The sequence below is a fragment of the Electrona antarctica genome (assembly GCF_951216825.1).
Source record: "Electrona antarctica genome assembly, chromosome: 9".
Taxonomy (NCBI): Eukaryota; Metazoa; Chordata; class Actinopteri; order Myctophiformes; family Myctophidae; genus Electrona; species Electrona antarctica.
This window is the reverse complement of record NC_136790.1, coordinates 18,285,258-18,311,303: the sequence shown is the minus strand read 5'-3', so window position 1 is coordinate 18,311,303 and position 26,046 is coordinate 18,285,258. Positions and strand designations below refer to the sequence as shown.

General features: G+C 43.5%; 4 protein-coding genes across 4 annotated transcripts; 2 read left to right on the top strand and 2 right to left on the bottom strand.

Annotated features, from left to right (window-relative positions):
- Positions 1-8,070: 8,070 nt before the first annotated feature.
- Positions 8,071-12,685, bottom strand: LOC306929709 (CD209 antigen-like protein C). The gene is made up of 6 exons (XM_079510342.1): positions 12,582-12,685; positions 11,814-11,888; positions 11,519-11,605; positions 10,699-10,832; positions 10,393-10,496; positions 8,071-8,878 (listed from the first exon to the last, which is right to left on the bottom strand). Exons 1-6 carry the CDS (start codon positions 12,682-12,684, stop codon positions 8,713-8,715), a joined length of 669 nt encoding a protein of 222 aa, XP_079366468.1. The 5' UTR covers position 12,685; the 3' UTR covers positions 8,071-8,712.
- Positions 12,686-15,899: 3,214 nt separating this feature from the next.
- Positions 15,900-17,759, top strand: LOC306929862 (tripartite motif-containing protein 16-like; the record flags this gene model as incomplete). The annotated part of the gene is made up of 1 exon (XM_079510595.1): positions 15,900-17,759. One exon carries the CDS (start codon positions 15,900-15,902, stop codon positions 17,757-17,759), a length of 1,860 nt encoding a protein of 619 aa, XP_079366721.1.
- A 1,396-nt stretch (positions 17,760-19,155) lies between these two features.
- Positions 19,156-22,978, bottom strand: LOC306929431 (exosome complex component RRP40-like). Its single transcript, XM_079509968.1, has 4 exons — positions 22,645-22,978; positions 21,701-21,850; positions 20,991-21,142; positions 19,156-20,406 (listed from the first exon to the last, which is right to left on the bottom strand). The coding sequence occupies exons 1-4, from the start codon at positions 22,885-22,887 to the stop codon at positions 20,199-20,201; spliced, it is 753 nt and encodes a 250-aa protein (XP_079366094.1). The 5' UTR covers positions 22,888-22,978; the 3' UTR covers positions 19,156-20,198.
- A 947-nt stretch (positions 22,979-23,925) lies between these two features.
- LOC306929328 (F-actin-capping protein subunit alpha-1-like) lies at positions 23,926-25,303 on the top strand. The gene has a single exon (XM_079509771.1). It carries the CDS (start codon positions 23,945-23,947, stop codon positions 24,848-24,850), a length of 906 nt encoding a protein of 301 aa, XP_079365897.1. The 5' UTR covers positions 23,926-23,944; the 3' UTR covers positions 24,851-25,303.
- The last annotated feature ends 743 nt before the right edge of the window (positions 25,304-26,046 follow it).

Here is a 26,046-nt window from a genome sequence, read left to right as displayed (position 1 = left end):
AGATTTGGTGAATCTCTGGTAGTAGTGACCGAGAGAGCCGTCACCACCACCGAAAAGAATTGGGTCAACACTAATTTAACGGGGACAGGGTATATTGGCCTAGTTGGTCAGGCAACACCAATGATCAAAGTCTCATGCAAGCTGACATACAAAGGGAGGGTGCAATGCACATATGGTATCGGTGCCAACATGGTCGTGGCCTACAAGGTTGCACGCATTACATTCGAGACAAACAGCAGTGTTTGTCTCCATATGCCAAATAGTCGTCAAAAAAGAAAAAAATTGTGGAATCACAGTGAAGGGAGTTCCATTGAACAAGCGAGAGAATCACTTAAGGTAGCCCAAGTCACGGCTTTAAAATTATTTGCAGATCTTGCGTTGGTTCCAGATCCAACAGGCTTTGCTAGCTGAGTTAATAACAGTGTTGGCTCCGTTCATCGCTCTGCCGCCGCGAACGATCCACCATTATCAAAGAGCCATCGCTGATGGTTTGGGCGAAGGTGTCGATGACATACTACAAAACGATTCTGATTTGGCAGTAGAGAACTTTCAATCAAACGGCTTTCTTCCCATTCTAGGAAATGGTGCCAGGGCACACGCATACGGTGTGCTGCGGAGGTTGGAGTGTCTTTTGTCTCTCTCACAGACGGTTTACCTCCAGACATATTAAGTAGCCTCCATAACTATACGCTTGTCGCAAACCGGCCTCAGTGTGTCGTGGTAGCAAAACTGATCAATGAGAAGATCCAACCGTGGATGTATGAATATGCTCTGAGCTTCTCCGGCAACGGTGTCCTTGACAAGGATAAAATTAACGTGGCCGACTTTGAATGCTATGCCGTTTGAATTGGACCGGATGCTCGACATTTGTGAATTGACTGTCATTGTCAATGATGGACTGGATGTGAAGGGTTGCTAACCAAACCAAACCAAATTGGTAGTTTGGGAAACACTGCAATGTCTGGCAGACTTAATGAGTCTGTTTGCTAGGTTGAGTTGAACTAAATCACACACCTGCGTGAAGTGAGGGGCGCTTTATCATACTACATCATCTCATTCCGGCCAATCAATGCTGTAGTGAGACTTTTGTTTGTGAAGTTGTGTATTGACATAACACAGTATGATGTTTTTGTTTTTTTGGAGGCCATCCTTTTTATTAACCTTTTAGTTTGTTTTAATATTTTGTCCAGAAATGATAACATACAGTAGTATAGTATGGCTTTTTTTCTCTCACCGTAACATATTTATGACTCTTACCTGGATGATTTAATGTGGACACATTAAATCATCATTTGCTGTTATGTTGTATATGAATCAGTTATTGAATATGTAATTAGATGTATAAGTTATCTTAGTTTTGATTGAAAATGTTGCTATGCTGAATCAACTGTTACCTGTGGGACTGACTGAATATATTCAAAGTTTTCTTTAATATTGTTGAAGGCCAGAGCCTAGCGACCCCGGCTTCAGATATATGATGTTGATTAAATCTCACCACTGTTTAAAATCTTCATTGAGCTACAGATTAAATCCTTGTTGCACTAACGTTGTGTCATTTATCCTTTTAGTTGTATTTGTCTTGTTTTACAGACTCAAAGATGGCAAACACAATTTAGTCTACAAGTTGTTACTTAATGCAATGTTTGTAATAGTCTAAAACTGGTCTATAATAATCACTGGAGTACATCTTCCTGTTGGTTAAATAGAAAATGTTTTTTGTTGGTTAGAGACCACTTGTTCTTGGTTAGAGTAGAGGTTACTTGACTTACTTACTGGTTAGACACACAGAGAGAGAGGGGGGGGGGGGGGGGGGGAGTGGGAGGGGGGGGGGGGGGGGGGGGGGGGGGGGGGGGGGGGGGGAGAGAACGCTAGATATAGGAAGATGAGATATTTTTGTATTGTATGAACTTGTGATTAGCAAACAGCCAAAGGTACAACAAAAAAAATTAAAACTAAACATAAATGTGTTTGGTGTGCTGTGCTGACACCAACACCACCAGCCAGCCAAATGCACACCATCAAATATGAATACAAGGTTTTATGAAAAGTTTACAGCCTTGCTTTCAAATAATTGCAGAATGGCCGTAAAAGTACATTTTCCAATGAGATGTAGTGGTGTAGAAGTAAAAGTAGCCTACCGGTACTCCAGTATTAAAGTAAAAGAAAATACCTAAAAGTGTACCTAAGTACAGTACTTGAATAAATATACTTATTTACTTTCTACCATTTGTGCATGCATTGATGCATGAATCTAATCATCTGATGTGTTTTAGGTTAATTGGAAAAGACAACAGCAGGTGGCAGTGTTGTGCCAATAAAGGTATTTTCAAGCATTACATATATGTGTGGGACCCCAAGTCAGGCGTGTGTGTCTAGAATGCGCTGCACATGAAATGATAGGGAATGATTCCCCAGTGTGCTAGGATGCAGGCCATCCCGGCTGTAAAATGCGTGGCGAGACCAGAACAGGTGAAAGTTGTGGATGTACGTTATATTGCACGAGGAGCAATGCAAACAGACTGGAGCCAGTAGTGGAAGTCCAGCAGCCTACCGAAACGGCTCTCCCCAGCGCGCAGCGGCGGAAAAGGACCAGACATAAAAAAAAAATTACCACAGCTGAGCAGTAGGTCGAAAATGATTTTAAAGTTCTTACGGGTCTCGACGGATGGTTTGTCATTTACGCCGACATGCAGGACGATCTTGGTGATGGAAGGAGGAAGCGATGCCAGAATGGTGGGGAGTCGGTTGACGAAAAATTGCGTATTTGCACCAGGATAGCAGTAAATTAAACCGTTCGTCAAACGCAAATTCCTGGTCACAGAATCGCCAATCACCAGCACCGAGGGGGGGTGCCGGAGACTGGATCGCCCGGGGAGACCGGGTCTGGGGGTCTTGTGCGTGGACAACGGGGCTTTGGACGAGGGCTGTTTACTTTTAACTCCCGCCATGCTCGCAGGGGTGGGCTGAGAAGCAGCGGCAGACCGAGCCCGCAGCAATGGGACAGTGGACGGAGGAGCGGGGGTGAAATGGACATTAATTTCACATTAATCGTGCAGCCCTACTTATATGATATCTCTTCTCATATCTCTCTAGGTTGTTCCAGTCATCCCGGTTCTCCGGAAGTGACTGAAGGCCCATGGATCGCTGCCAGCGAAAAAACGAAAGATCTCGAACTTGGGGAAATCATGTATCACAAACAATGGTTCCCATTCAATAAACGCAAGAGGTTATGCGAACCACAATCCAAACCACGGGACACGTTAGAGTATACCACAACAAGTCTCGGCACGATTCTGATTTGGCAGTAGAGAACTTTCAATCAAACGGCTTTCTTCCCATTCTAGGAAATGGTGCCAGGGCACACGCATACGGTGTGCTGCGGAGGTTGGAGACTGAGACTGAGGATAATGTTCTCCTGCATGCTGGAGTGTCTTTTGTCTCTCTCACAGACGGTTTACCTCCAGACATATTAAGTAGCCTCCATAACTATACGCTTGTCGCAAACCGGCCTCAGTGTGTCGTGGTAGCAAAACTGATCAATGAGAAGATCCAACCGTGGATGTATGAATATGCTCTGAGCTTCTCCGGCAACGGTGTCCTTGACAAGGATAAAATTAACGTGGCCGACTTTGAATGCTATGCCGTTTGAATTGGACCGGATGCTCGACATTTGTGGATTGACTGTCATTGTCAATGATGGACTGGATGTGAAGGGTTGCTAACCAAACCAAACCAAATTGGTAGTTTGGGAAACACTGCAATGTCTGGCAGACTTAATGAGTCTGTTTGCTAGGTTGAGTTGAACTAAATCACACACCTGCGTGAAGTGAGGGGCGCTTTATCATACTACATCATCTCATTCCGGCCAATCAATGCTGTAGTGAGACTTTTGTTTGTGAAGTTGTGTATTGACATAACACAGTATGATGTTTTTGTTTTTTTGGAGGCCATCCTTTTTATTAACCTTTTAGTTTGTTTTAATATTTTGTCCAGAAATGATAACATACAGTAGTATAGTATGGCTTTTTTTCTCTCACCGTAACATATTTATGACTCTTACCTGGATGATTTAATGTGGACACATTAAATCATCATTTGCTGTTCTGTTGTATATGAATCAGTTATTGAATATGTAATTAGATGTATAAGTTATCTTAGTTTTGATTGAAAATGTTGCTATGCTGAATCAACTGTTACCTGTGGGACTGACTGAATATATTCAAAGTTTTCTTTAATATTGTTGAAGGCCAGAGCCTAGCGACCCCGGCTTCAGATATATGATGTTGATTAAATCTCACCACTGTTTAAAATCTTCATTGAGCTACAGATTAAATCCTTGTTGCACTAACGTTGTGTCATTTATCCTTTTAGTTGTATTTGTCTTGTTTTACAGACTCAAAGATGGCAAACACAATTTAGTCTACAAGTTGTTACTTAATGCAATGTTTGTAATAGTCTAAAACTGGTCTATAATAATCACTGGAGTACATCTTCCTGTTGGTTAAATAGAAAATGTTTTTTGTTGGTTAGAGACCACTTGTTCTTGGTTAGAGTAGAGGTTACTTGACTTACTTACTGGTTAGACACACAGAGAGAGAGGGGGGGGGGGGGGGAGAGAACGCTAGATATAGGAAGATGAGATATTTTTGTATTGTATGAACTTGTGATTAGCAAACAAATGTAGTGGTGTAGAAGTAAAAGTAGCCTACCGGTACTCCAGTATTAAAGTAAAAGAAAATACCTAAAAGTGTACCTAAGTACAGTACTTGAGTAAATATACTTATTTACTTTCTACCATTTGTGCATGCATTGATGCATGAATCTAATCATCTGATGTGTTTTAGGTTAATTGGAAAAGACAACAGCAGGTGGCAGTGCCAATAAAGGTATTTCAAGCATTAGAAGTTCAACTGTATGGGATGGAGAGATCTGTCCTGGATATTCTGCCTCACATTCTCTCATCTGCTGCTGACATGTCCAAGTTACATTGTGGAGTTAGTTCACTCCAGAAGCAACATTGACAGAATTGCATTCCAGATTGGCCAGTAGTACCATATACCAATATTTGATGTTTTACAAATCGTATACTGTATGTCTATCTATATGTTCTTCATGATTATTATAATGAATAAATACATTGTAATAGTGCTGCTGCATATATTGTAGCTTACATATATTGTAACTTACTACAATGTATCACTGTGTTTATTGCGACTGTAGGTCACATTTACTACGAAAACCTGCATTTCCTGATCGTTCGTTCGTTGCATCACCCATGCCTCCATAAAATGTGGTCATGCCTTGTGACATCACATCTCGTTACATCACGCCTCCATATATGGTCACGCCTCATGACATCACGCTTCCATATATGGTCACGCCTCGTGACATCATCTGACATCATGGAGATCCTTAGATCTCCATATATGGTTATCAGTCCAACCACTGTTGCCGTGACGCGACTTGCAAATGAACACATGTATCTCCATATGTGGAGCTGACTATCATCACCTGGATCTCCATATATGAAGATCACGACACTGACCTCATCAAACCCTGGCCTGGATAGCCATACATGGTTTGTAACGTGCGTCAATCCGGACTCGAGCCATTGAGTTATAATGGTAGGCCTACTTCCGGCAGTCTTCCGGGTGCTTCAAAACGCCACTGAGCAACTTCTATTGAAATGAATAGCAGGCGGTGCTCCCAGCCGCTCACTGTCCTTTATAACTCTATGGGTTGTATAGGCGTATTTGTTATACATATAGGGGTGTTGGGAAAATGCATGCCCCCCCTGCTGATTTGTGCTTTGAGCCGGCACTGTGAATAGTATTATAGTGACGCGTTCTCAAACAATTTCATTTCAAGTATACCTGTTACTCTGAGAGTTACAGGCCTGTAAGTGTATTAAGGGTCCATTTGAACTGGCCGCCTCAGCCGTGACTATTCTTCCAGTTAGTCAAACAGTAGGCCTACAATAAAAAAAGATTACATTGCAATGAAAGGATTTGACAAATGACAATATGCATTAACACACATACCAAAGACAAGAACAACGATTATCTATGTGACATGTTGTGACACACAAAATGTCAATATAAATAGCTGATCCACAAGCTCACATGAGCACGATCTGTTGTGAGCTTGTAGATCAGCTATTTTTGCTATTGTTTGAAATAGAGCTTATATAAGTGAGCCCTTTTTTTGACTCCCCCTTCCTTCTAAAATCATGCCTCTTGGACACATGCACAGATGATTGAAACTGCAGTGCTGTCCATCTTAAACTAGAAAGATATTGACCTTTGGTCTCACTGGTGACGACTGCCAGGACGCAGGTATACGGTTAACTACTTGGTAACCATAACGGTTAGTAGTAGTACAACGCTCGTCCCCAGTGGTTCTTGTATTCATTTTACTGAGGTTGAGTTTAGGAATAAGGCTATAGGTTTAGGCACAGTTTACTGAGGTTAAGTTTAGGAATAAGGCTAGGTTTAGGCACAGTTTACTGAGGTTAAGTATAGGAATAAGGCTAGGTTGGCCAATCAGCATGGCCTGGCCAATCAGCAGCAGCTATCCCGCCTGTAGCTGCTGCTGATTGGCCAGGCCGTTTTGTGGCCGGGCATCAAGTCTGCCTGAGAGTTCCCAGATGGGAGCAGGAGGGGGGAACCCAGTGTACTCTCTGCTGCCCCATCTGGCGGAGTCAGGTTAAGGTTTAGGCACAGTTTACTGAGGTTAAGTTTAGGAATAAGGCTAGGTTTAGGCATAGTTTACTGAGGTTAAGTTTTGTAATAAGGTTAAGTTTAGGCATAGTTTTACTGAAGTTACGATAATGCCTCTCAGCCAATCACATCGCAAACTCTGACGTCACATCCACTGCAGCCAAACCAAAGCTGCTGCTGGAGCAGCATGTCTTCATTCTTGGCCATTGTAATTATTTTAGGAGAAGCATACGCCAATAGAATCACCTGAGAAAAAAGAAAGTCTTGAGCTGTTATGAATCCTACAGGACGTTTGGCCTGCCGAAGGATGTACGAAACTGATAATCAACTACCTGCCTCCGACCACGACGGAGGAGGACCTATAGGGGCGCTCTTCAGCAGCATTGGCATGCTGGACTCTGCTAGGGTCATCGTGGACAGACTCACAGGTCAAAGTCTGAAGTACGGCAATGCAGCCAGCTCCGTCCATGCAGACACTGGATGGACACAGGCTGCACTCCAAACCATCATGGTGTCATACGCGCTGCCAAGATCACGATGAAACAAACACACCAAGCTGATAGTTAACTACCTGCCTCAGAGCACCACAGGGGAAGACCTGAGGATGCTATTCTGCAGTATTGGCATCATGGTGAACTCTGCCATGGTCATCCGTGACAGAGGCACGGGTCACAGCATGCAGTACGGCTTTGTGAAATACTTTAACTCTTGCAACTCGGCCAGACCTGTCGAGACTCTGAACGGACACAAGCTGCAGTCCAAAACCATCAAGGTGTCGTATGCGCGGCCCCGGTCGGACGCAATCAAGGACACCAATCAATCAAAATCAATCAATCAATCAATCAATCAATCAATCAATCACACATTGACACAGTGATTTCAACAGAAAGTTGAAGGTTTGTCAACTTTATATTTGAGGGGCGTTAGCCCTCCTGTACAGCTTTTGTCCTCACACTTCAAGATTTGCCATTGACAATGAAAGGGGAAATCAGGTCAAATGTCCGCTAAGTCTTGTCCCCACACGTCTCAAGATTTGCCATTGATTCCACCAAATATGACATAAATTAAACATCAAAACATTAAACGCCATTGACAAAATGTATGTCATACGTAGACGAGCAAATCAGCTAACCAATCACAGGCAACTGATTGGCCGGTATGAGATGATGCATGATGAAGTACGATGATAAGAGCGCCCCTCACTTTATTTTTATCTGAATAATGTTCAGCAAATGACATGAAATGTACAGCACAACATCTACAGACTCAGGTCTTCAGGCAGCCCTGATGAGATTGAGTGGAGAAAAAAAAGCTGCAAATCAACATCACAACAAAAACTGGTTGACGTAACTTAACTTTTATTTAAAGACATCGAACAGATACAATGTGAACATGATGGTTTCAGACAGCTAACTCAGTGGTTCCCAAACTTTTCCATGTCAAGGACCCCCAAATTGACACTATATTAGCCCCACGGACCCCCATTTGAAGAGATATGCCAGGGACCCCCATGAGAGAAGATTTATTTAATTTTACGGCTCTAGCAGTGATTCTCAACCCGTTTAATTTCAAGGACCCCCAGTTGGACATGCATTATTAGTCTACGGACCCCCGTTTAATGGCATTTCTATCTCTGGGACCCCCAATTTATATTGTAAAATCAATGTTAATTTAACTCTGAGAGTGTACAAACGTAACCAAATGGACCATTTGTACCATTTGTACACACTCAGAGTTACAGACCCATAAGGGTCCATTTGGTTCCAAGCTATCATTTAGCTAGGGGCCCCTTGGAGCTCCCTGAAGGTCCCCAGACGACCCCACGTTGGGGAACCACTGCGCTAACTGATATACATTGTGAACACATGATGGTTTCAGCACAGGACTCTTTCACACATCCAGTAGGCGATATGGATAGAACACATGATGGTTTCAGCACGGGACTCTTTCACACATCCAGTAGGCGATATGGATCATAGAACACATGATGGTTTCAGCACGGGACTCTTTCACACATCCAGTAGGCGATATGGATAGAACACGGCGCATCGTTCCATCCTCTGTTAGGATCGTCAGACTGAGAGCCGTCATAATACTCAACACAGTCTTCTTCTGCATTAGGGTAGGTACTGTCTTCAGGCTCACCAGGCATCCAGTACCTGGAGAAGTATATAGGAACATAGAATTAGTACAATACTTGGATGGTTTTTCCACTCTAAATCTTTCAGGGTTTTTTTAATCAGCCCAGCTCCTAATCCAGACAACAGTCTTGTCAAAACTTGACTATTGTAACTCCCTCCTTACTGGCCTACCGGCATGTGCACTTAAGCCCCTCCAACTGATCCAAAATGCCGCAGCCCGCTTGGTCTTCAACCAGCCAAAATTCTCACACGTCACCCCCCTTCTCCGCTCCCTCCATTGGCTCCCGGTCGCTGCCCGCACAGAATACAAAACTCTGATGCTGGCATTCAAAGCAACCAAAGGCATGGCCCCCCCATATCTCACAAGTATGATCGTACCCTACAAACCCTCCCGCGCACTCAGATCAGCCAACGCAGGGAAGCTGGAGGTACCTTCACTAAAAACGCCGGGACAACGCTCCACACGTCCCAAACTCTTCTCCCTTCTGGCTCCAAAACTATGGAATGCACTTCCCATCACAGTCAGAACTGCAGCCTCACTCCCAATCTTCCGCCGTAGTCTGAAAACCCACCTCTTCAGACTCCACCATGGCCCTTGGTGGAGCATAGCACTTGCCCTAGCCTAGCCCCTTAGATAGCACATTATGTAGACTTAGATAGTATTTTAAACAGATTTATAGCTTGTTACGTAGACAGCTCTAGAATTGCACTTTATGTAGTCATAGCACTTTATAGTACACATGTATAATATATTATATAGTATAGTATGTATAGTTAACATAGATACTCCACTGTTACGTTCTTAGTTTACGCATGATTCATGATAACTACTTTTTATATATGTGATGTATGCCATGCTTTTGTTATTGCTTAATGTAAATCGCTCTGGATTAAGAGCGTCTGCTAAATGCCTAAATTGTAAATTGTAAATTATATTCTAGATTAGATTATATTCTAGAGTAAAAATTAACTGGATAGTGAAGTAGACAGAATAATGTCTTAGTGTTTAGGAAGCACATGTTTAATTAAAATATATGAATCACTAGTGGTGGAAAAAAGTACTCAAATGTTTTACTTAAGTAAATACTTCAATGTAGATCTACTTTGTTACAAGCAGGAATCCCACATTCAAATTGTACTCAAGTAAAAGTACACAAGTATCGAGAGACAGACCTAAAGCTACAGGTTGCGACATAGGTCGTAAGTCGCAAAATGATCTCGCCCTTCCTGGAAGTATCGGCATCAAAATGTACTTAAAGCACAGTACTCATATTGCAGAATGTCCCATTTCACAATTTCAAAATGTGTACAAAATGTTTTCCAACATTTTTAAATAAATGTAGTGGAGTAGAAGTAAAAATCTTGGAAATACTCAAGTAAAGTACAAATACCTCAAAATGGTACTTAAGCACACACACACACACACACACACACACACACACACACACACACACACACACACACACACACACACACACACACACACACACACACACACACACAACACACTCACACACAATGTATAGTCTTACGTAGGTGTGGTCAGTGGTGTTCCATCCACCCACTGGAATGACCCTTCCACCAGGCTGTCGGACAAACCCAGCCATATTCTCTTGTTGAAACTGGCAACCAAGTCCTGGACAGAAAAACTGATGGTTACTGATGTCGCACGCACGCACACACGCACGCACGCACGCACGCACGCACGCACGCACGCACGCACGCACACACGCACACACGCACGCACACACACACACACGCATGCACGCACGCACGCACGCACACACACACACAACTACACACACACACAGGCACGCACGCGCACACACACACCATACCTGTTTTTCTTTTTCTTTTATGACCATCAGGTCAGATTGTCTGTCTCTACACCACTGTCTGCTCTCCTCCCAGTTTTTCTTCTCAGTAGAGATGTAATAACACAGACCGGCACCATATGTAAATCCATCTCGTTCTAAAAATAAAATATATTGAAATTGTATTTAAAGGATAAGCCCCTTGAGAATAGATGCATCATCTCGTAGAGAGGGGGTCATTAGAGGGGGTCCTCGGGCACAACACATAGACAAAGCAATACATCAAACATGTCAACACACATAACAATACACGCACTACAAACAACATACACAATATTAGCCTTTTTTTGTCTTCTTTTTTCGTTTGCTCAGATTAATGACAGAATGATGATCATGTGTGGTGACCCATCCCATGGGGGTGTGTGTGGGGTTGGTTTGGTTGGATTGTTGTTCTCTGTCCCTGTGTAGGAGGAGAGTGCCAGCCTGCTGAGGTGTGTCTTGGGGATTGACACACCTGGTCCCAATTATCCCCTTGGGTATAAAAGCAGGCTGGCTGAGACCATTCTCTCTCTCCCCCCAGCACAGGTCACACTGCCTGCTTGGTTATGTTTGTTTGAAGTAGTTTCAGTTCAGTTGCTTTCTGCACTCGCACATACAGTCCATGTTCACACAGCCATACACACCTTACACTACTGATGTCACTGACCATTCACACCTCATACATTTTGCACCGTTCACGCCTTTTTTGTTATAAATAAAATAATGTTAAGTTTAATCCTGTGTGTCGTCTCCCTTTTTGTCATGATGTGAGCCAATTCATGACAATGACGTAACACTCACTCACCACAGAGCTTCCTTCTCAGGCAGTCCTGCTCTTTAGTCACTAGGTTAAGACTGTCCTGGAACTGGTCCAAACCACTCTGTAGCTGATCTGTATGGAAACATCAATGGGAGATCCACTAATTAAAACAATGTGTGTCTGTGACTGTGTTTGTACCATGGAAATTATTTGATTGGCTGAGCAGGGAATGTGAGAGTGTGATTTTTGAGGGGCACTAGCCCCTCCTATACAGGTTTAATGTTTGTCTTGTCATGCATGATGTTATGATATCGCGATGATGTAAGATGATTCTCTGTACCTGCTTTGTGTTTGTGCAGTTCCGCCACTAGCTCTGCAATCTTGGTTTCACTCGTAGACAGTCTGGAAGCCAGATCTGAAAATAGAATCACAGAAAACACAGTCTTGGCAGCCAGATCTGAAAATATATCCACAGAGAACCTCAGTGGTACAGACTTTGTTTTCTCCCGTTCTCCTTCTCTAAATCGTGTTAGCCTTCTTGCTCAGAGGCACTATAGTCCACTGAACACTCCACTCTGCTTTTCTCTTCCCAGGAATTGAAAGCAACTCACTGGCCAGTCTCTAAATGACACAATGAATAAAGCCTTATAGTCTTATTCACCTGCTCTTCGTTCTTACACTCGACCATTCCAGTCCTAGTGATCCTCACTGAATGTACTTTCCCAATTAGTCTATCCACAAACTTTCCAACCTCCCGTGGATTTCTGAAGATGCCATCTTTTGGTTCGTCATCCCAATAACAAACTTCTCTCTCCCATCTGCTGACCCACTCAAATCACTTCTGGTGACTGATATTATCCTTCTCATGAATTTTAGATTCATTGAAGAGTAAAACACACACCTCTGCTTCTGGGGACTGATATTGTCCATCATGAATGCTAGACTCATTTAGAACACATGTCCCTGCTTCCAAAAAAATATACAAGACAAATGAAAATGTTAATTGCAAGTCAGACCAAATGAATATCAAATATATAAATATTGAATAAAGCAACTTCAAAAGTGTCCCAAAAGAAATGCGTTGTAAAAATGAGGTAAACATCCTGACCTGCATATTGTCCTTCCAGCTGTCTCTTAAACTGTTGGAAGTCCCAGCGGATGTCGTCGGCCCCGGCCAGGCAGAACAACAGAAGAAACCAAGCTGTCTTCATCGTGAAGTCCACACTGTGAGATCAACATGCACAACTCATTGGATTTATTGGAGGTTCAGACCCTAAACATTGATTGGTTCGTTCAGGCAGGGGGGAGTGACCGTCTCTTTATTTGGCAGCCTAGGCCCATGGCATTATACCCACAGACTGGTTGTTACAGGGTTTCAACAACATGGAATGCCCAAAAAGGAGGCAAAAAGGCTGGTGAAGTATTGTGGTGTCTCCGCTATAACTGGCAGCCGCCACATATGGCAGAGACTCTGTTACTTACCCATAGATAGATACTGAGCGACATTCCTGTTGTACCATGAAAACACATGCCATGATTTTGTCAAAGTAAACTTATTGCACCTATATTATATTTGTATCCGAAAAAGAAGGCACTGGAGCAGCTCAGACGATTTAGGCCCTTGGTTTATTATAACAGGGTGCAAATAAAAAGTGACAACGTTTCAATGTGTAAGTTGCATCTTCGTCAGGTCATAGCCCGAGGGGGGGGCAACACAGTAAGGCTTAAGTACACACATGGTACAGGGGGCAGGCCCTTAGTTAACCAATGTCACACAGCCAGCAATCATTAGTTCATACATGTTTTTCACGTGGAACCTACAAGTGCGGAATTATCCAGATGAAAGTTAAAGTGCATTGAGACTATAAATATACAGGCTATAAATACACAGATCTAGGAAGTTCAAAAATAGAACAACATTTTTGGTTTAAGAGACTGTCAAGTTCATATTTGAAGTACATAATTTATATATATATATATATATATATATATATATATATATATATATATATATATATATATACAGCAGCAGTAGTGTAGAGCAGAAGCAGCCTGAGTAGTGGTCTGGTGGTGACACTTGAGGGATTCTGAAGGAAAATTAGAGGAAGCAAGAAGTTTTAATCTATTTTAAATTTAAATTGTAAATTGTAGGAATAGGAAGCTTTGGCTGATTGATACAATCAACAGTCATACTCTAGCTGAGGCTCATGTCATACTGTCGCGTCCTTGTATGAACTAACACTGTGCTTCATTAATCATACACAGTACATCCTATAATAGGACTTGGATCAATGACTTTACCAGGGGCCTGTTCCACGAAACTTGGATTAACTAATCCAGGATTTAGGCCAAAACCAGGCTTTTAAAATCCTGGTCTTTACAGCCTGGTTTATTCCGTTCCACTAAAGCCAAGCGAGGCTCAGAATTGGCGGATTTGGCGAGCCAGGATCATAAAGCCTGGCTTAATCCAGAGCCTGGCTTCTCCTCTCTAGACCCATTTGGTGGAACACAGATTTACAGATCCTTCTTCTTCGTGGGGTATTATGGCAGTTGGCATCCTTAATAGTTGCATTACTGCCCCCTTCTGTATATCTTGATTGATTGATTGAAAATTTTATTAACAGTTTGCAGAATTACAGTACATTTCAAGCACAAACTCAATACAAAGGCTGTTAACTGTGAGTGGACGACCCAATTAAGCATTACACTTGTTTACAACAGGGTCCACCATGTTCAATTCATCAAAACATTTAGAGACGTACAAATAGACACTTCTATATAGACAAAGAACAGTACAGGAATTCATCATAATGGAGGTAAAAAGGGAAAAGAAACATATACAGTGATTTATTCCAGACTTACTGATACAAGGACTTAAAAGCTTCTAAAATAAATACTGCTGCTGTAATTAAAGAGAGAAAATACTCTCAATAGTAAAAAATATTGTAAGCATAATGATATTGTAGCATCGTGATATTTGGCCATAACTCCCTCCTCTGAGGGAGCTACCTTTGGGGAAGGGGGTTGTTGCCCAGACAGGGGCCAGACCTGGTGAACCGTGGGTCATGGGTGGGTGAAATGTTACAATGGTAATATGTTGTAAAACAATGAGGGTAACAGGTACGGTCGCCCCTTTTCCATCTCGCCCCACCTAGCTGTAAATAACAAACATAATTCATGTTGGTGATTATATAATTACATATTAATTTATCATTGTTCACTCTGTATATCCACGGGCATAATAGCATGATGATGCCATTACAAAACATAGGCTACATGGAAGAAATGTGTTTAATAAAACAAAATTAACTGCTAGAAGGTCATAAATTAACTTAATTAAGCAGTCACCGTCTCTGTGTCATGTTATTCTTTCTTAATTTTAAGAGATCGACTACTATACAATCAAATAATTCTGTATACAAGATAATTTCAGATTTCAGAGAGGGAGAGAAATACTAAATGAACTGTTAACTACATTAAAACATTTCGCTGGGGCGAGTTGGTAAAGGGGTGAGTCGTTTGGTATTCACAATGAGTAATAGTAATATTTAGTAACGTTTTCACCTTTACAATTTAAAATTATTATTTTTTAATAATATAATAATTCTTCTTTACCACTTGCACCACAGCAAACCTATTCTGGGGGAACATTCACCAAAAGTAGCTGATTTGCAAGCTCACAAGCTGTCATGATGAGGTTGTGCAGCCTATATATTTTGGTTCTTTGATTTTGTATATAGTGCTTAAATTAGTCCTTTAATGCAGACTGATTAAAACAAGGCAACATAAACCCATAATAATTTAATAAGTGTGGAAAAAATCATTGGTTTGTGATCAGATTGACTGCTTAATGAACAGTGAAGACATCAGGATTAGGTTAAACCTGGCTGTTAGCCTGGTCCGGAGCAGGCTAAAGCCACAGCATTAGTTTCCATGGTAACTAGTGTGGCATTGCTTTCATGAAACTGAATCAAGCCTCAACATATCCAGGTTAACTGGCAGACTTAATCTGGCAAGATTAACCAGCTTTCATGAAACCGGTTAATCGCTGATCCAGGATATATTAAACCAGGATATCTGTTAAATCCCGGTTTAATCTCTAATCCAAGTTTTGTGGAACGGGCCCCTGTTCGCATATCTCCACCACTGCCTTCAGCCTGTCAGGAGATAATAATAAACAAACAAAATGTAAACTATCTAACCATCGTCCAACGACGTCAGACGGCCGCTCAGTGTGAGTGACATCATCGGTGTGAGGCGATGACCTCTTCACACACTGACAACACAATGTCGTCAGCACAACCACGTAATGGCAGAGTTTTCTTTTAAACTAAATGTTTCAGTAACTCTTTATTATTAATAACTGCTAAATAGCCAGTAACTCTACGAATTGTTTTTGCTCTATACAGATATAGTGTTGTGTAGAATGGCACAGCAAGGAGTTCAAGTGGACCAGGAAAGGTCGTGCCGTTCTGTGTGTCAGGATCCTCTGAGCGTTCCAGGGAGTGGTCCCTGTGGACACGGCTACCGCAGGAGGTGCGTTGATCAACACTGGACCCAGGAGGACCAGAGAGGGACATTTGGATGTCCTCAGTGCACAACACACACCTTCAAGAAGAACATAGAACTCCTCCCAGCTGAGGAGGCTGAGAGCCTGAAGAAGAACACAGAAGTCCCAGATCTTCCTCTTCCCGACCGTGGCTACACCGGTCCTGGAGATGTGGCCTGTGACTTGTATGCCGGTCCTGGAGATGTGGCCTGTGACTCGTGCACCGGGAGGAGTCTGAAAGCAGCGAAGACCTGTCTTCAGTGTCTGGTCTCTTACTGCGATGCTCACCTCCAGCCTCACTATCACTCTTCCGCCTTCAAGAAACACAAGCTGGTTGACGTCTGCGCCTCCCAGCTCCGGGAGAACATCTTCTGCTCTCGTCACGACGAGGTGAAGAAGGTTTTCTGCCGCACCGACCTGCAGTGCATCTGCTATCTGTGCTCCATGGACGAACACAAGGGTCACGACACCGTGTCGGCCGCGACGGAGCGTGCAGAGAGGCAGGAAGAGCTGGGCACAAGTCGGCAGAACCTCCAGCACAGAATCCAGGAGAGAGAGGAGAACGCAAAGGCGCTTCAGCGGGAGGTGGAGTCCATCAACCGCTGCGCCGACAGAGCAGTGGAGGACAGCGACGCCATCTTCGACGAGCTCGTCTCCTCCATCGAGAGGCGGCGGTCCGAGGTGAGGCGGCTGATCCGAGAGCAGCAGGAGCGCGAAGTGATTCGCGCCGAAGAGCAGCGAAGGCGCGCGGAGCGGGAGGTCACCGAGCTGCGCTCGAGACACGCCGAGCTGGAGCTGCTCTCGCTCACGGAGGATCACGTAGATTTCCTTCACGGTTTCAGCTCCCTCCCGACGATCGGTGAGGTTACACACCCAGCAGCCAGCAGCCACAGCCCTCCTCTACTGAGCCTATTCAGTGAGGCTACACACCCAGAAAACCATAGCCACAGCCCTCCTCTGAGCCTGTTCGACGTGTCAAACTTCAAGCTCGATGAGTCTACACAAGCAGCCAGCAGCCACAGCCCTCCTCTGAGTCTGTTTGACGTGTCAAACTCTAGGGTCAAACCAGAGGACATCCTTCAGGAGTTGGGGACACGCGTCTCGGAGACGGTGAACAGAGTGCACGCGTTCTTGTCGACAGCGCCTCCGCCGTATCTTCCTCCTCCTCATTCAGAGCCCAAGACCAGAGCCGAGTTCTTACAGTATTCACGTCCGATCGCCCTGGATCCGAACACGGTGGAAGCACACCTGTGTCTATCCAGAGGCAACAGGAAGGTGACGAGGATGATGAACAAGCAGTCATATCCTCATCACCCGGAGAGGTTCACCAAATGCCGTCAGGTCCTGAGCGGAGAGGCTCTGAGCGGACGCTGCTACTGGGAGGTGAGGTGGACCGGCTACAACGTTTACATAGCGGTCTCATACAAAGACATCAGCAGGACGGGCCTGTTTAACGAGAGCGGCTTCGGCTACAACGACAAGTCCTGGTCTCTGCAGTGCTACGACGAGGAGTACGTGTTCAGACACGCAAACGTCGGGACTGTGATCCCGGGTCCCGTGTGCTCCAGGGTGGGCATGTACCTGGACCACAGCGCGGGCGTTCTGTCCTTCTACGGCGTGTCTGACACCATGACTCTACTCCACAGGGTCCGCACCACGTTCACCCACGACCTCCACACCGGCTTCTACGTTTCGTCGTTCATCGGGGCGACCGCCGAACTGTGTGACCTCAGGTAAATGGTGCATTCATATAGCGCTTTTATCCAAATCGCTTTCAAATAGATTTCGAATTACATTCTCACCCATTCACACACATTCATAGATGGTGCATTATAGTCACCCATTCACATTCATACAGCTTTACATAGATGGTGCATTACATTCATCCATTCACACACATTTCATACAGCTTTACATAGATGGTCCATTACATTCACCCATTCATACACCTTTACATAGATGGTACATTGCATTCACCCATTCACACCATAGAGATTCACACACACATTCACACACCTTTACATACAGTAGATTGTGCATTAAGTAAGCCTTGCCGAGCCATGAGGCCCATAGGGCAGGAGCCTATCTCCTGTTTCTGTAGCGTGAGACAGCTTGATGTACAAGTACACCCCCTGGACATGACGCTAGTATGTAGTATGCACTGGGTCCCGTCTTTGGTATGGTCCGGCCGGGGATCGAACTCCCAGTCTCAGGGCGGACACTCTAACCACAAGGCATCATTGTTAAGTTCACTCTGTATATCCACGGGCATAATAGCATGATGACGCCATTACAAAACATGGGCTACATGGAAGAAATGTTTAATAAAACGAAATTAACTGCTAGAAGGTCCTAACTTAAGCAGTCACCGTCTCATGTTATTCTTCCTTAATTTTACAGAGTATAGAGATCGACTACTATACAATCAAATACATCTGTATACAAGATCATTTTAGATTTCAGAGAGGAAGGGAAATACTAAATTTAACTACATTAACACATTTCGCCGGGGCGAAAATGTGTTAAAGGGGTAAAGGGGGTCTGGTATTCACATACCCAGCCATTCGGAGTACTTGCACGCTCTTCCTGCACACAAGTATGGCCGACTTTTACACCCTTTATATACAACCTTGAAACGTACTTTATTTACGAGTAGATCAAGAACAGTGGTCCCTCATTGGCCAGTGGAGTACACCGATACATACCCCCTATTGACCTTATATTATACCAATTTCAATGGTCCACTGGTCCCTCATTGTCTCGTGTTGACAGACATGTATGTTGGTATACAAATACATCAGGGGCTCGCAACTCACTTTAAGATCAAACTTTTTTTTAACGACAGGCAGGCAGAAAATACGTTTCGACCTCAACAGTTAAAGTTTGGAGCATCTTAAAGTGAGTTGTGAGCCCCTTGTGAGCCCCTTCTTTTTATCGTTTAGTTTCGGCTCAGCACCAATGGAGGATGTGCGTTACTTTTCTTACCCTGTATGTCGGTATACAACACCATCGGCTGGGTATGTATTACATACCCAGCCGATGGCCGTTCTTGGTCCCTGATTGGCCGATGGAGTACACAGACATACCCAGCCGATCGCAGTACTGCACTTGCGCAAGTAATGACAACCCAAAGTTAACGAAAGCCACTTGTTTTAATTGCATTATATACAACCTGTTGAGAGAAAAGTCATTGAGATTGTCCTTTCATCAGTAAAAAAACAAAACAAAACAGACATAGGCATTATTGGATTACACAATAGTGAGCGTGTTTTGGGGGAAGAGTCATTCAGTGACTCAAAAAAAATGTCTGTGTGAACTTTCCATTCTGAGGACAGGTCTGGGTCCCACAGTACACACCAAAAAGGTGGTAGATTTACTACCAACTAATTACATTGGTCCGCGTGATGTGACTGATTAACTCCACAGCAGTGGCTCCCACACATTTCCAGCCCATGATGACCCAAAAGAGAAATTAGATGTTTGCCTGCGACCCAAACTAATACAAATAGCAGATCGATCTACAAGTTCACAATGCGACGCTTCGCGCCGCGTTGTGGGCTCTTAGATCGGCTATTTTCACTAGCCGACTTCTTAAACATTTGTTTTCTAATATATGAAATTTAATATTGAAATTATTTGGCAAAAACAATAATAGATTTTTTTTGTTTTTCATGTGTTTATGAGGTGACAGTACTTGACATCACAATATCAACCCTTCCCCTTTATCGTACAACAACAGCTGTGGGTGCGGCTTCAGTTCAGGTGGATCAACACCCACCACCACCCACCAGGCATACTTAATGAACTGGTGGGCTTGTCCACATAGAAAAACGACATTTTAATTAAAAACAAAATGTAGGGGGAAAAAAAGAAGAAAAGGACCCACAAGATTGTGTCCTAAACTCTTGAGTGGGACCCACTCTGTCTCAGCCTGGGCACACCTGAACTTCCATGCACGGCCAAAAGAGTCTGCCAGGGTCTCTTCCGGCATTTTAGACAGCTGGTGGATGGAAATGAAGCTCCACCCATATTTCCATCCACCAGCTGTCTAAAAACCCGGAAGATACCACGGCAGACAGCTTCTTTTGGCCGCGCATGGAATCTTAGGTCTGCTTACACCCTCTGTCTGTCTGTGGGGGGGGGGGGGGGGGGGGGGACCACTGTGCTGAGTGTGCTCTACAGCGCCCCCTCTGCCACCTTCCGGAACAGGGCGCGCCTCTGCTGCGCGGTCATGTTCTCACAGCTGTCCAGCAGGTTGGCGATGACAAGCGTCCTCTGGACACTGGACGTCTTGACCCACAGCCGGCCGTTCAGCCCCACGACCAGCTCAAAGGGAAACAGCTGCTCCAGGTCCTTAACGATGTCCTTCTGAGGGGACAGCAGTCTGCAAGGGGACAAACAAACAGTTCCTTAAAAAACTATGTTTCTATATCAGCGGTTCTCAAACTATTTCATGTCAAGGACCCCAAAGATTATATGTAATTCTGGCCGCCAACCCCCATCTGAAAATATGCTGTTTCTGGGACCCCCCGGAAGCAAAGATTTGAGTTGAAAACGTTCGCTCTGAAAGAATATATATTGAAAGATTTGCACCACATTTTCACGTTTAAAAGAAATAGCAGATCTACAAGCTCGTAGCGCTGCAATAGCTAAAGTATAACATAATGCTTACAACAACAAAAGGGATTCCTGTCCTGAATGGGTTCAAAAGCTATTCACAAGATATCTCAAGGTTGGCATAGATTGAAACTAGTGTTCAATGCCAAAAACACAATTAAATTGTTAATCGCAATTATTTGTGAGACAATTAATCTCCAACTTAAATTTGTAATCGTGACAGCCCTAGTTGACAGTGTGTTGGTGGTCAGTGTACCTGCGGACACCTTAAACATGTATAACAGTGTGTAATTACCTGCGGACCAGGGACACCATAAACATTTAATAACATGTATAACAGTGTGTAATTACCTGCGGACCAGTCCCAGGGACACCTTAAACATCAGGCCTCCGGCTCCAAACACGCCCATCCCGTTGGAGCGACCACTGCTGTCCATACACACCAGCTCTGGCTCCATGTCCTTGTTGGCGATGAGGAGCTGACAGTACACCAGGTCTCCTACCTGATAGAGAGAGAGAGAGAGAATGAGGAGCTGACAGTACACCAGGTCTCCTACCTGAGAGATACGAGATACCATACATGGACCACATTGGTTCATTCAGCGCGATACGATTCAATGATTTTAAAAAAAATGTTTATCAATAGTGTGGATAGTTCTGTTTTTTAAGGGGACAAAGTATTATGTAATTTACAGTGATTCTCTGGCAAATACATTGTTTTTTTTAACACAGACAAACCCGCACCTTGACATGAACACAGAATACACACTGTTATCGATAGACCAAGTGTAGCGATATGGAATGGAAAAGTAATTAAGCCCCTCTTTCTTTTGTCTTCTTAAAATTGTTTTATAAAACGCACAAGTACTTAGAATCGATACAGATAAGTAAAACAATACAATACAAAGTCAAACGATACATGTTGCCGTTTACATATCAATATAGCTGTTTACATATCGATATACTTTGATTGTTGAAATTAAACTCGATATTTCGATGCAGTTACTGTATTTGTATGTATGTTACACCCCTACAGACAGACAGACAGACAGACAGGTTACCTGCACGTTGGGGCGGTTCCTCTTGGTCGCTCCCTCAAACGACAGGTAGGACAGGGAGGCCTGCTCGGACCCGCCAACATCTACCTTGAAGACGTCTCCTGATTTGGCCGTTACGATGCCAATCACACACTCTCCTTTGGCGGGAACGTACTGACAGGAGTCGGGGAAATAAATTAAAATAAATTAAACCATTATAAAACCGAGGACCCGATTCTACAAATGTCTTCTTAATACCATCCTGTAGAGCAGTGGTTTTCAACCAGTGGTCCGGGGACCACCCGTGGTCCTTGAAAGGGTTCCAGGTGGTCCCCAGCTAAATGATGGAGTTATTATTATTATTAGATCTTTAACTCTTGAGTGTAAAATGAAACCAAATGGACCAAGAGTTAAATTATTGTTACACATCTGCATTATGTAATTGACAAGAAATCTACACAATTAGAGAATAATTGTTATTTTGATCAATGTTATCTCTCCCATGGTACCACTACCAACATCAATAGCTACAGCATGGAATTGTGGACAAAATCCAATCCGACAAAACATATGTTTTGGTTCCGAGAGGCTAAATCTCATCAAACGGTGGTCCGTGGCTCAAATACCACATAATGAATCGATGAAAAGGGTTGAAAAGAAGTCCTGACGTAACTGGTTCCAAAAATCAACTCTTTCATCATTTAACTCCGACTACCTGGAACCCCCTCAAGCCTCAAGGACCACTGGTGGTCCCCTCAAGGACCACTGGTTGAAAACCACTGATTCCTCACAAAAATAGCACAGTTATTGAACAAATACTCTATATCAATGATTACCATCACAATAGAGCTATTTAACACCGTTACTGAACAAACAGCAACGAGTATTATCACAATAATAGAGCTATTTAACACTTATTTTAACAAAGGAATATATATAACGTAATAATTGTGGTAATATAAACTCACTCGTCTCTGCTGGGACTCCACCCAGTAGACGTTGGGTGCCTTGTGTCTGAGCAGCCCGCTCTTGCACACCAACACCCGGCCGCCGTCCCGGCGCAGCCCCGGGCCACACACCACCTTCTCCCCGCCGCTCCTGGAGGAAGACTCCGTGGTCAGACTGAGGATCATGGTTTCCTCCTCCATGGAGAACATGTCTCCTGGGAGCACCACCTCTCCCACCTTACCCTGAAAGGCACAATGTACCATGCTGGCTGGGCTGGCGGCGCGCGTGCGTTCGCTAGCGGGAGGGCTATCGGTAGCATGGGGGGACGACTATTAGTGTGACACACGAAAAGGCTGTGTCACGATAATAGTCCCCCCCCCCCATGCTCTATCCTAGCGCGTTCCGCGCCCATGCCCATTCTGCGTTGCCGCACGCACCACAGTCGCACTCGCAGTCTCGCACGCACACACAGTGTGTCACACACACACGCTCGCTTGCACGCGCACACACACACACACACACGCACGCACACACACACACACACACACACACAGTGGCACACGCACACGCACACGCACACACACACACACACACACACACACACACACACACATTGTGTGGCATAAGTTAGTGTAGTAGGCCTATATGGTAAACTGATGCATATCAGTCCCTGAAAAACAACTCTATTGAGAAACAATGGTAAAAAAAAAAAATTGTATCCTGGCCTAAAAATATATTTTCTTGTTCCTTTGCATGTCCCAGAGGTCTGTCAAGTTCTACATAATTATAACAAAACAAATGGTTACATGCCTCATTTCGTCACGAAGCACTGTGATGTAAAATGTGGGGGCGAGATTCTCAGAAAATACTAGATTCATGTGAAAGATAACACATTACGAAAGAATATCATTTTTAAACTATCTGAACTGAAGTGATCAACAAGAGAAATGTGCACAAATGAACAGTTTATAAGATTACACACACACAAGCTGCAGGGGAAATACAGTTGGAAATACAGATGGTTTCAATCATTTGCAAACTGTTCTATGACATGAATGGTATGATTAGGCTAGATGTTGCATTCATAACAGATGTGTGAAGGCAATTGCAGGCAAACCGTACTGTTCCCTTTTCCCCTCAATTATTGTAGCCAACCTCTTTGTGTTTCATATTACTTCATTGTTCAACTGTATGAGTTCAGATTGAAGGCCTACTGTTTCCCCCGGCCCCCTTTATTTGGTACGGCCCATGTCAGTATATCATGGCCCTTTCTTCACCCCATTTCGATTGGTACATCCTACCTAAACAGGGCCAATTGATATGATCAGTTTCACCTGCTACCCCAGACTAGAGCAAGCACATTCAGTGCAGTTTTTGTTTGTAGCTTCCATTCAGTATCCAGTCTTTCCTCTGTGTGTGCCACTGCTATCTCCGTTCAACATGGATCGGTTCAACCTTGCCAAAATTGATGGTTATGAAGATATGGTGCTGATCACGGAGCATGGATACCTGGGCAAGGATCGCTTCTTTGATCCACACAACAAGGTGTCCTTCAAGTTTGACCGCCTGAAGAAGGAGGCCAGTGACCCTCAGCCCCATGAGGGAGAGGCAGCCCTCGGGCCATGGCGAGATGCTTGTGATGCTGCACTGAGGGCCTACGTCAAGAGGCTCTACCCTAGTGGAGTCTGCACTGTTTATGGGAAAACGATTGATGGCCAGCAGACCATTATTGCGTGTATTGAGGGTCATCAGTTTCAACCTAAAAACTTCTGGAAAGGTCGCCGTCAGTCTGAATGGAAGTTTAGCATTTCCCAGTCTTCTACAGTGCAAGTGAGTGGAGTCCTGAAGATTCAGGTACATTACTATGAGGATGGAAATGTCCAGCTTGTCAGCCACAAAGATGTTCAGGCATCACTGACCATATCCAACGAGAATCAAACGGCAAAGGAGTTTGTGAAAATTATTGAGGATGCAGAGAATGAATACCAGACGGCCATCGATGAGAACTATAAAACCATGTCCGACATCACATTCAAAACCTTACGTAGACAGCTGCCAGTCACGTGCACCAAAATTGACTGGAACAACATCCTCAGCACTGGCAGCTACAAGATCGGCAAGGAGATGCGAATGCTTGGTGACAGAGCTAGGCTGTCAGTGCCTAAGGCTTTGAACTGTTACATAGATTTTAACCAAGAGCAAGGAAGAAACAAACATACAAGATGACATTATACAGTAAAGTAATGTCTCTAATTTTTTGTTTTGGTTTTTAACAGGTTTTTAAACTGCTTCCATGATGAGCAGCAAGGCATATGAAAGGAATGTTGTGACTTTATATGCACTTTTGTTTTGGACACTGTTGCATTTTCACTCTGTGTTTATCTGATTTTTATTTTTATTTTTTTTATTTGATTTCTGTTACAGGTATCTGGTCTTGTTTCTGTGTACATTTGTGTAAAGTTTGTCTTGTCATATCAATAAACATTGTTTGTTTTTTAAAAAGGGACTTTGAATGGTGAAACTATAGCTCAATTGCAAATGTTATTTTGAACAACCAAGGCCTTTGGTGACATTGTGAAAGTTTGGGTAATTGTAGATGTATATTTTATCCAGTCTGAATTTTTGCTTTCGTAATCGTATCTTAGATACAAAAGCAAACGTACACAAATAATACGTGTTTATATTTTTTAAATTATAAATGTTCTTCATTTCCATGAAGAAAATCACAGAACACCTAATCTAAGCAGCTCTCCCATTTCAACTGAAGCAAAGTCAAATTACTATAATGAGAAATGTGTGTGCTTACTTAGTTTATGGTATGGAATGGTGAGGGGGGGGGGGATCTTGAATTGAAAGTGGAGGATGTGGGAACGCTGTGTAGCTGTACGGGGGTCGAGGGTTCGAGTGACATGGAAGACGACTGCAGGATTATTTGAAAACAGGAGGTCACTGTGAATGCTGACTGCCGATTAAAATTATATGGCACCAGCTCTGACTAGTAGTAGTGGATGGATTTTGATGTACCTTTGCAAAAGGACATTTGTACATTAATTAATTTGCACACCATAGGCCTACTTGTAATTCAAATATGAATCATGTACACAGACAGACTGTCAAATATAGGTTTGGTTACTTTTGCTATAAAACGGATTTTTACATTTATTGAAGGGATAGCCCCTTTACGAGGGGGTCCAATAAAAACATGAACACGCATAGATACGTACAAAGATACACAGATAGTTTGCTCACCTTCTCAATCACCCCACCAACCACCATCAGCTGAGCTGTCATGCTTGTGTGAAGTGAAGGGCTCCTCACTTTAAAAACAAGCATCACACTCTGTCTAAACAAAGTACATCAGTATATGCAAGTACAGTCAATTTAGAAGTCAAGATCATGTACTGTCACTGGCATAATTGTGT

Bases quoted from the DNA above. Each gene is read 5' to 3' on its own strand.
- LOC306929709 (XM_079510342.1), bottom strand. From the start codon at position 12,684: ATGAAGACAGCTTGGTTTCTTCTGTTGTTCTGCCTGGCCGGGGCCGAC. The intron at 10,497-10,698 runs GTATGGTGTGTG...TTTTCTGTCCAG, and splicing joins TAAAAGAAAAAGAAAAACAG to GACTTGGTTGCCAGTTTCAA. The intron at 8,879-10,392 runs GTAAGACTATAC...ATACTTCTCCAG, and splicing joins ACACCACTGACCACACCTAC to GTACTGGATGCCTGGTGAGC.
- LOC306929431 (XM_079509968.1), bottom strand. From the start codon at position 22,887: ATGGTACATTGTGCCTTTCAGGGTAAGGTGGGAGAGGTGGTGCTCCCA. The intron at 21,851-22,644 runs GTGAGTTTATAT...GACTCCTGTCAG, and splicing joins TGGAGTCCCAGCAGAGACGA to TACGTTCCCGCCAAAGGAGA. The intron at 21,143-21,700 runs GTAACCTGTCTG...TCTCTCTATCAG, and splicing joins GGAACCGCCCCAACGTGCAG to GTAGGAGACCTGGTGTACTG.
- LOC306929328 (XM_079509771.1), top strand. From the start codon at position 23,945: ATGATCAGTTTCACCTGCTACCCCAGACTAGAGCAAGCACATTCAGTG.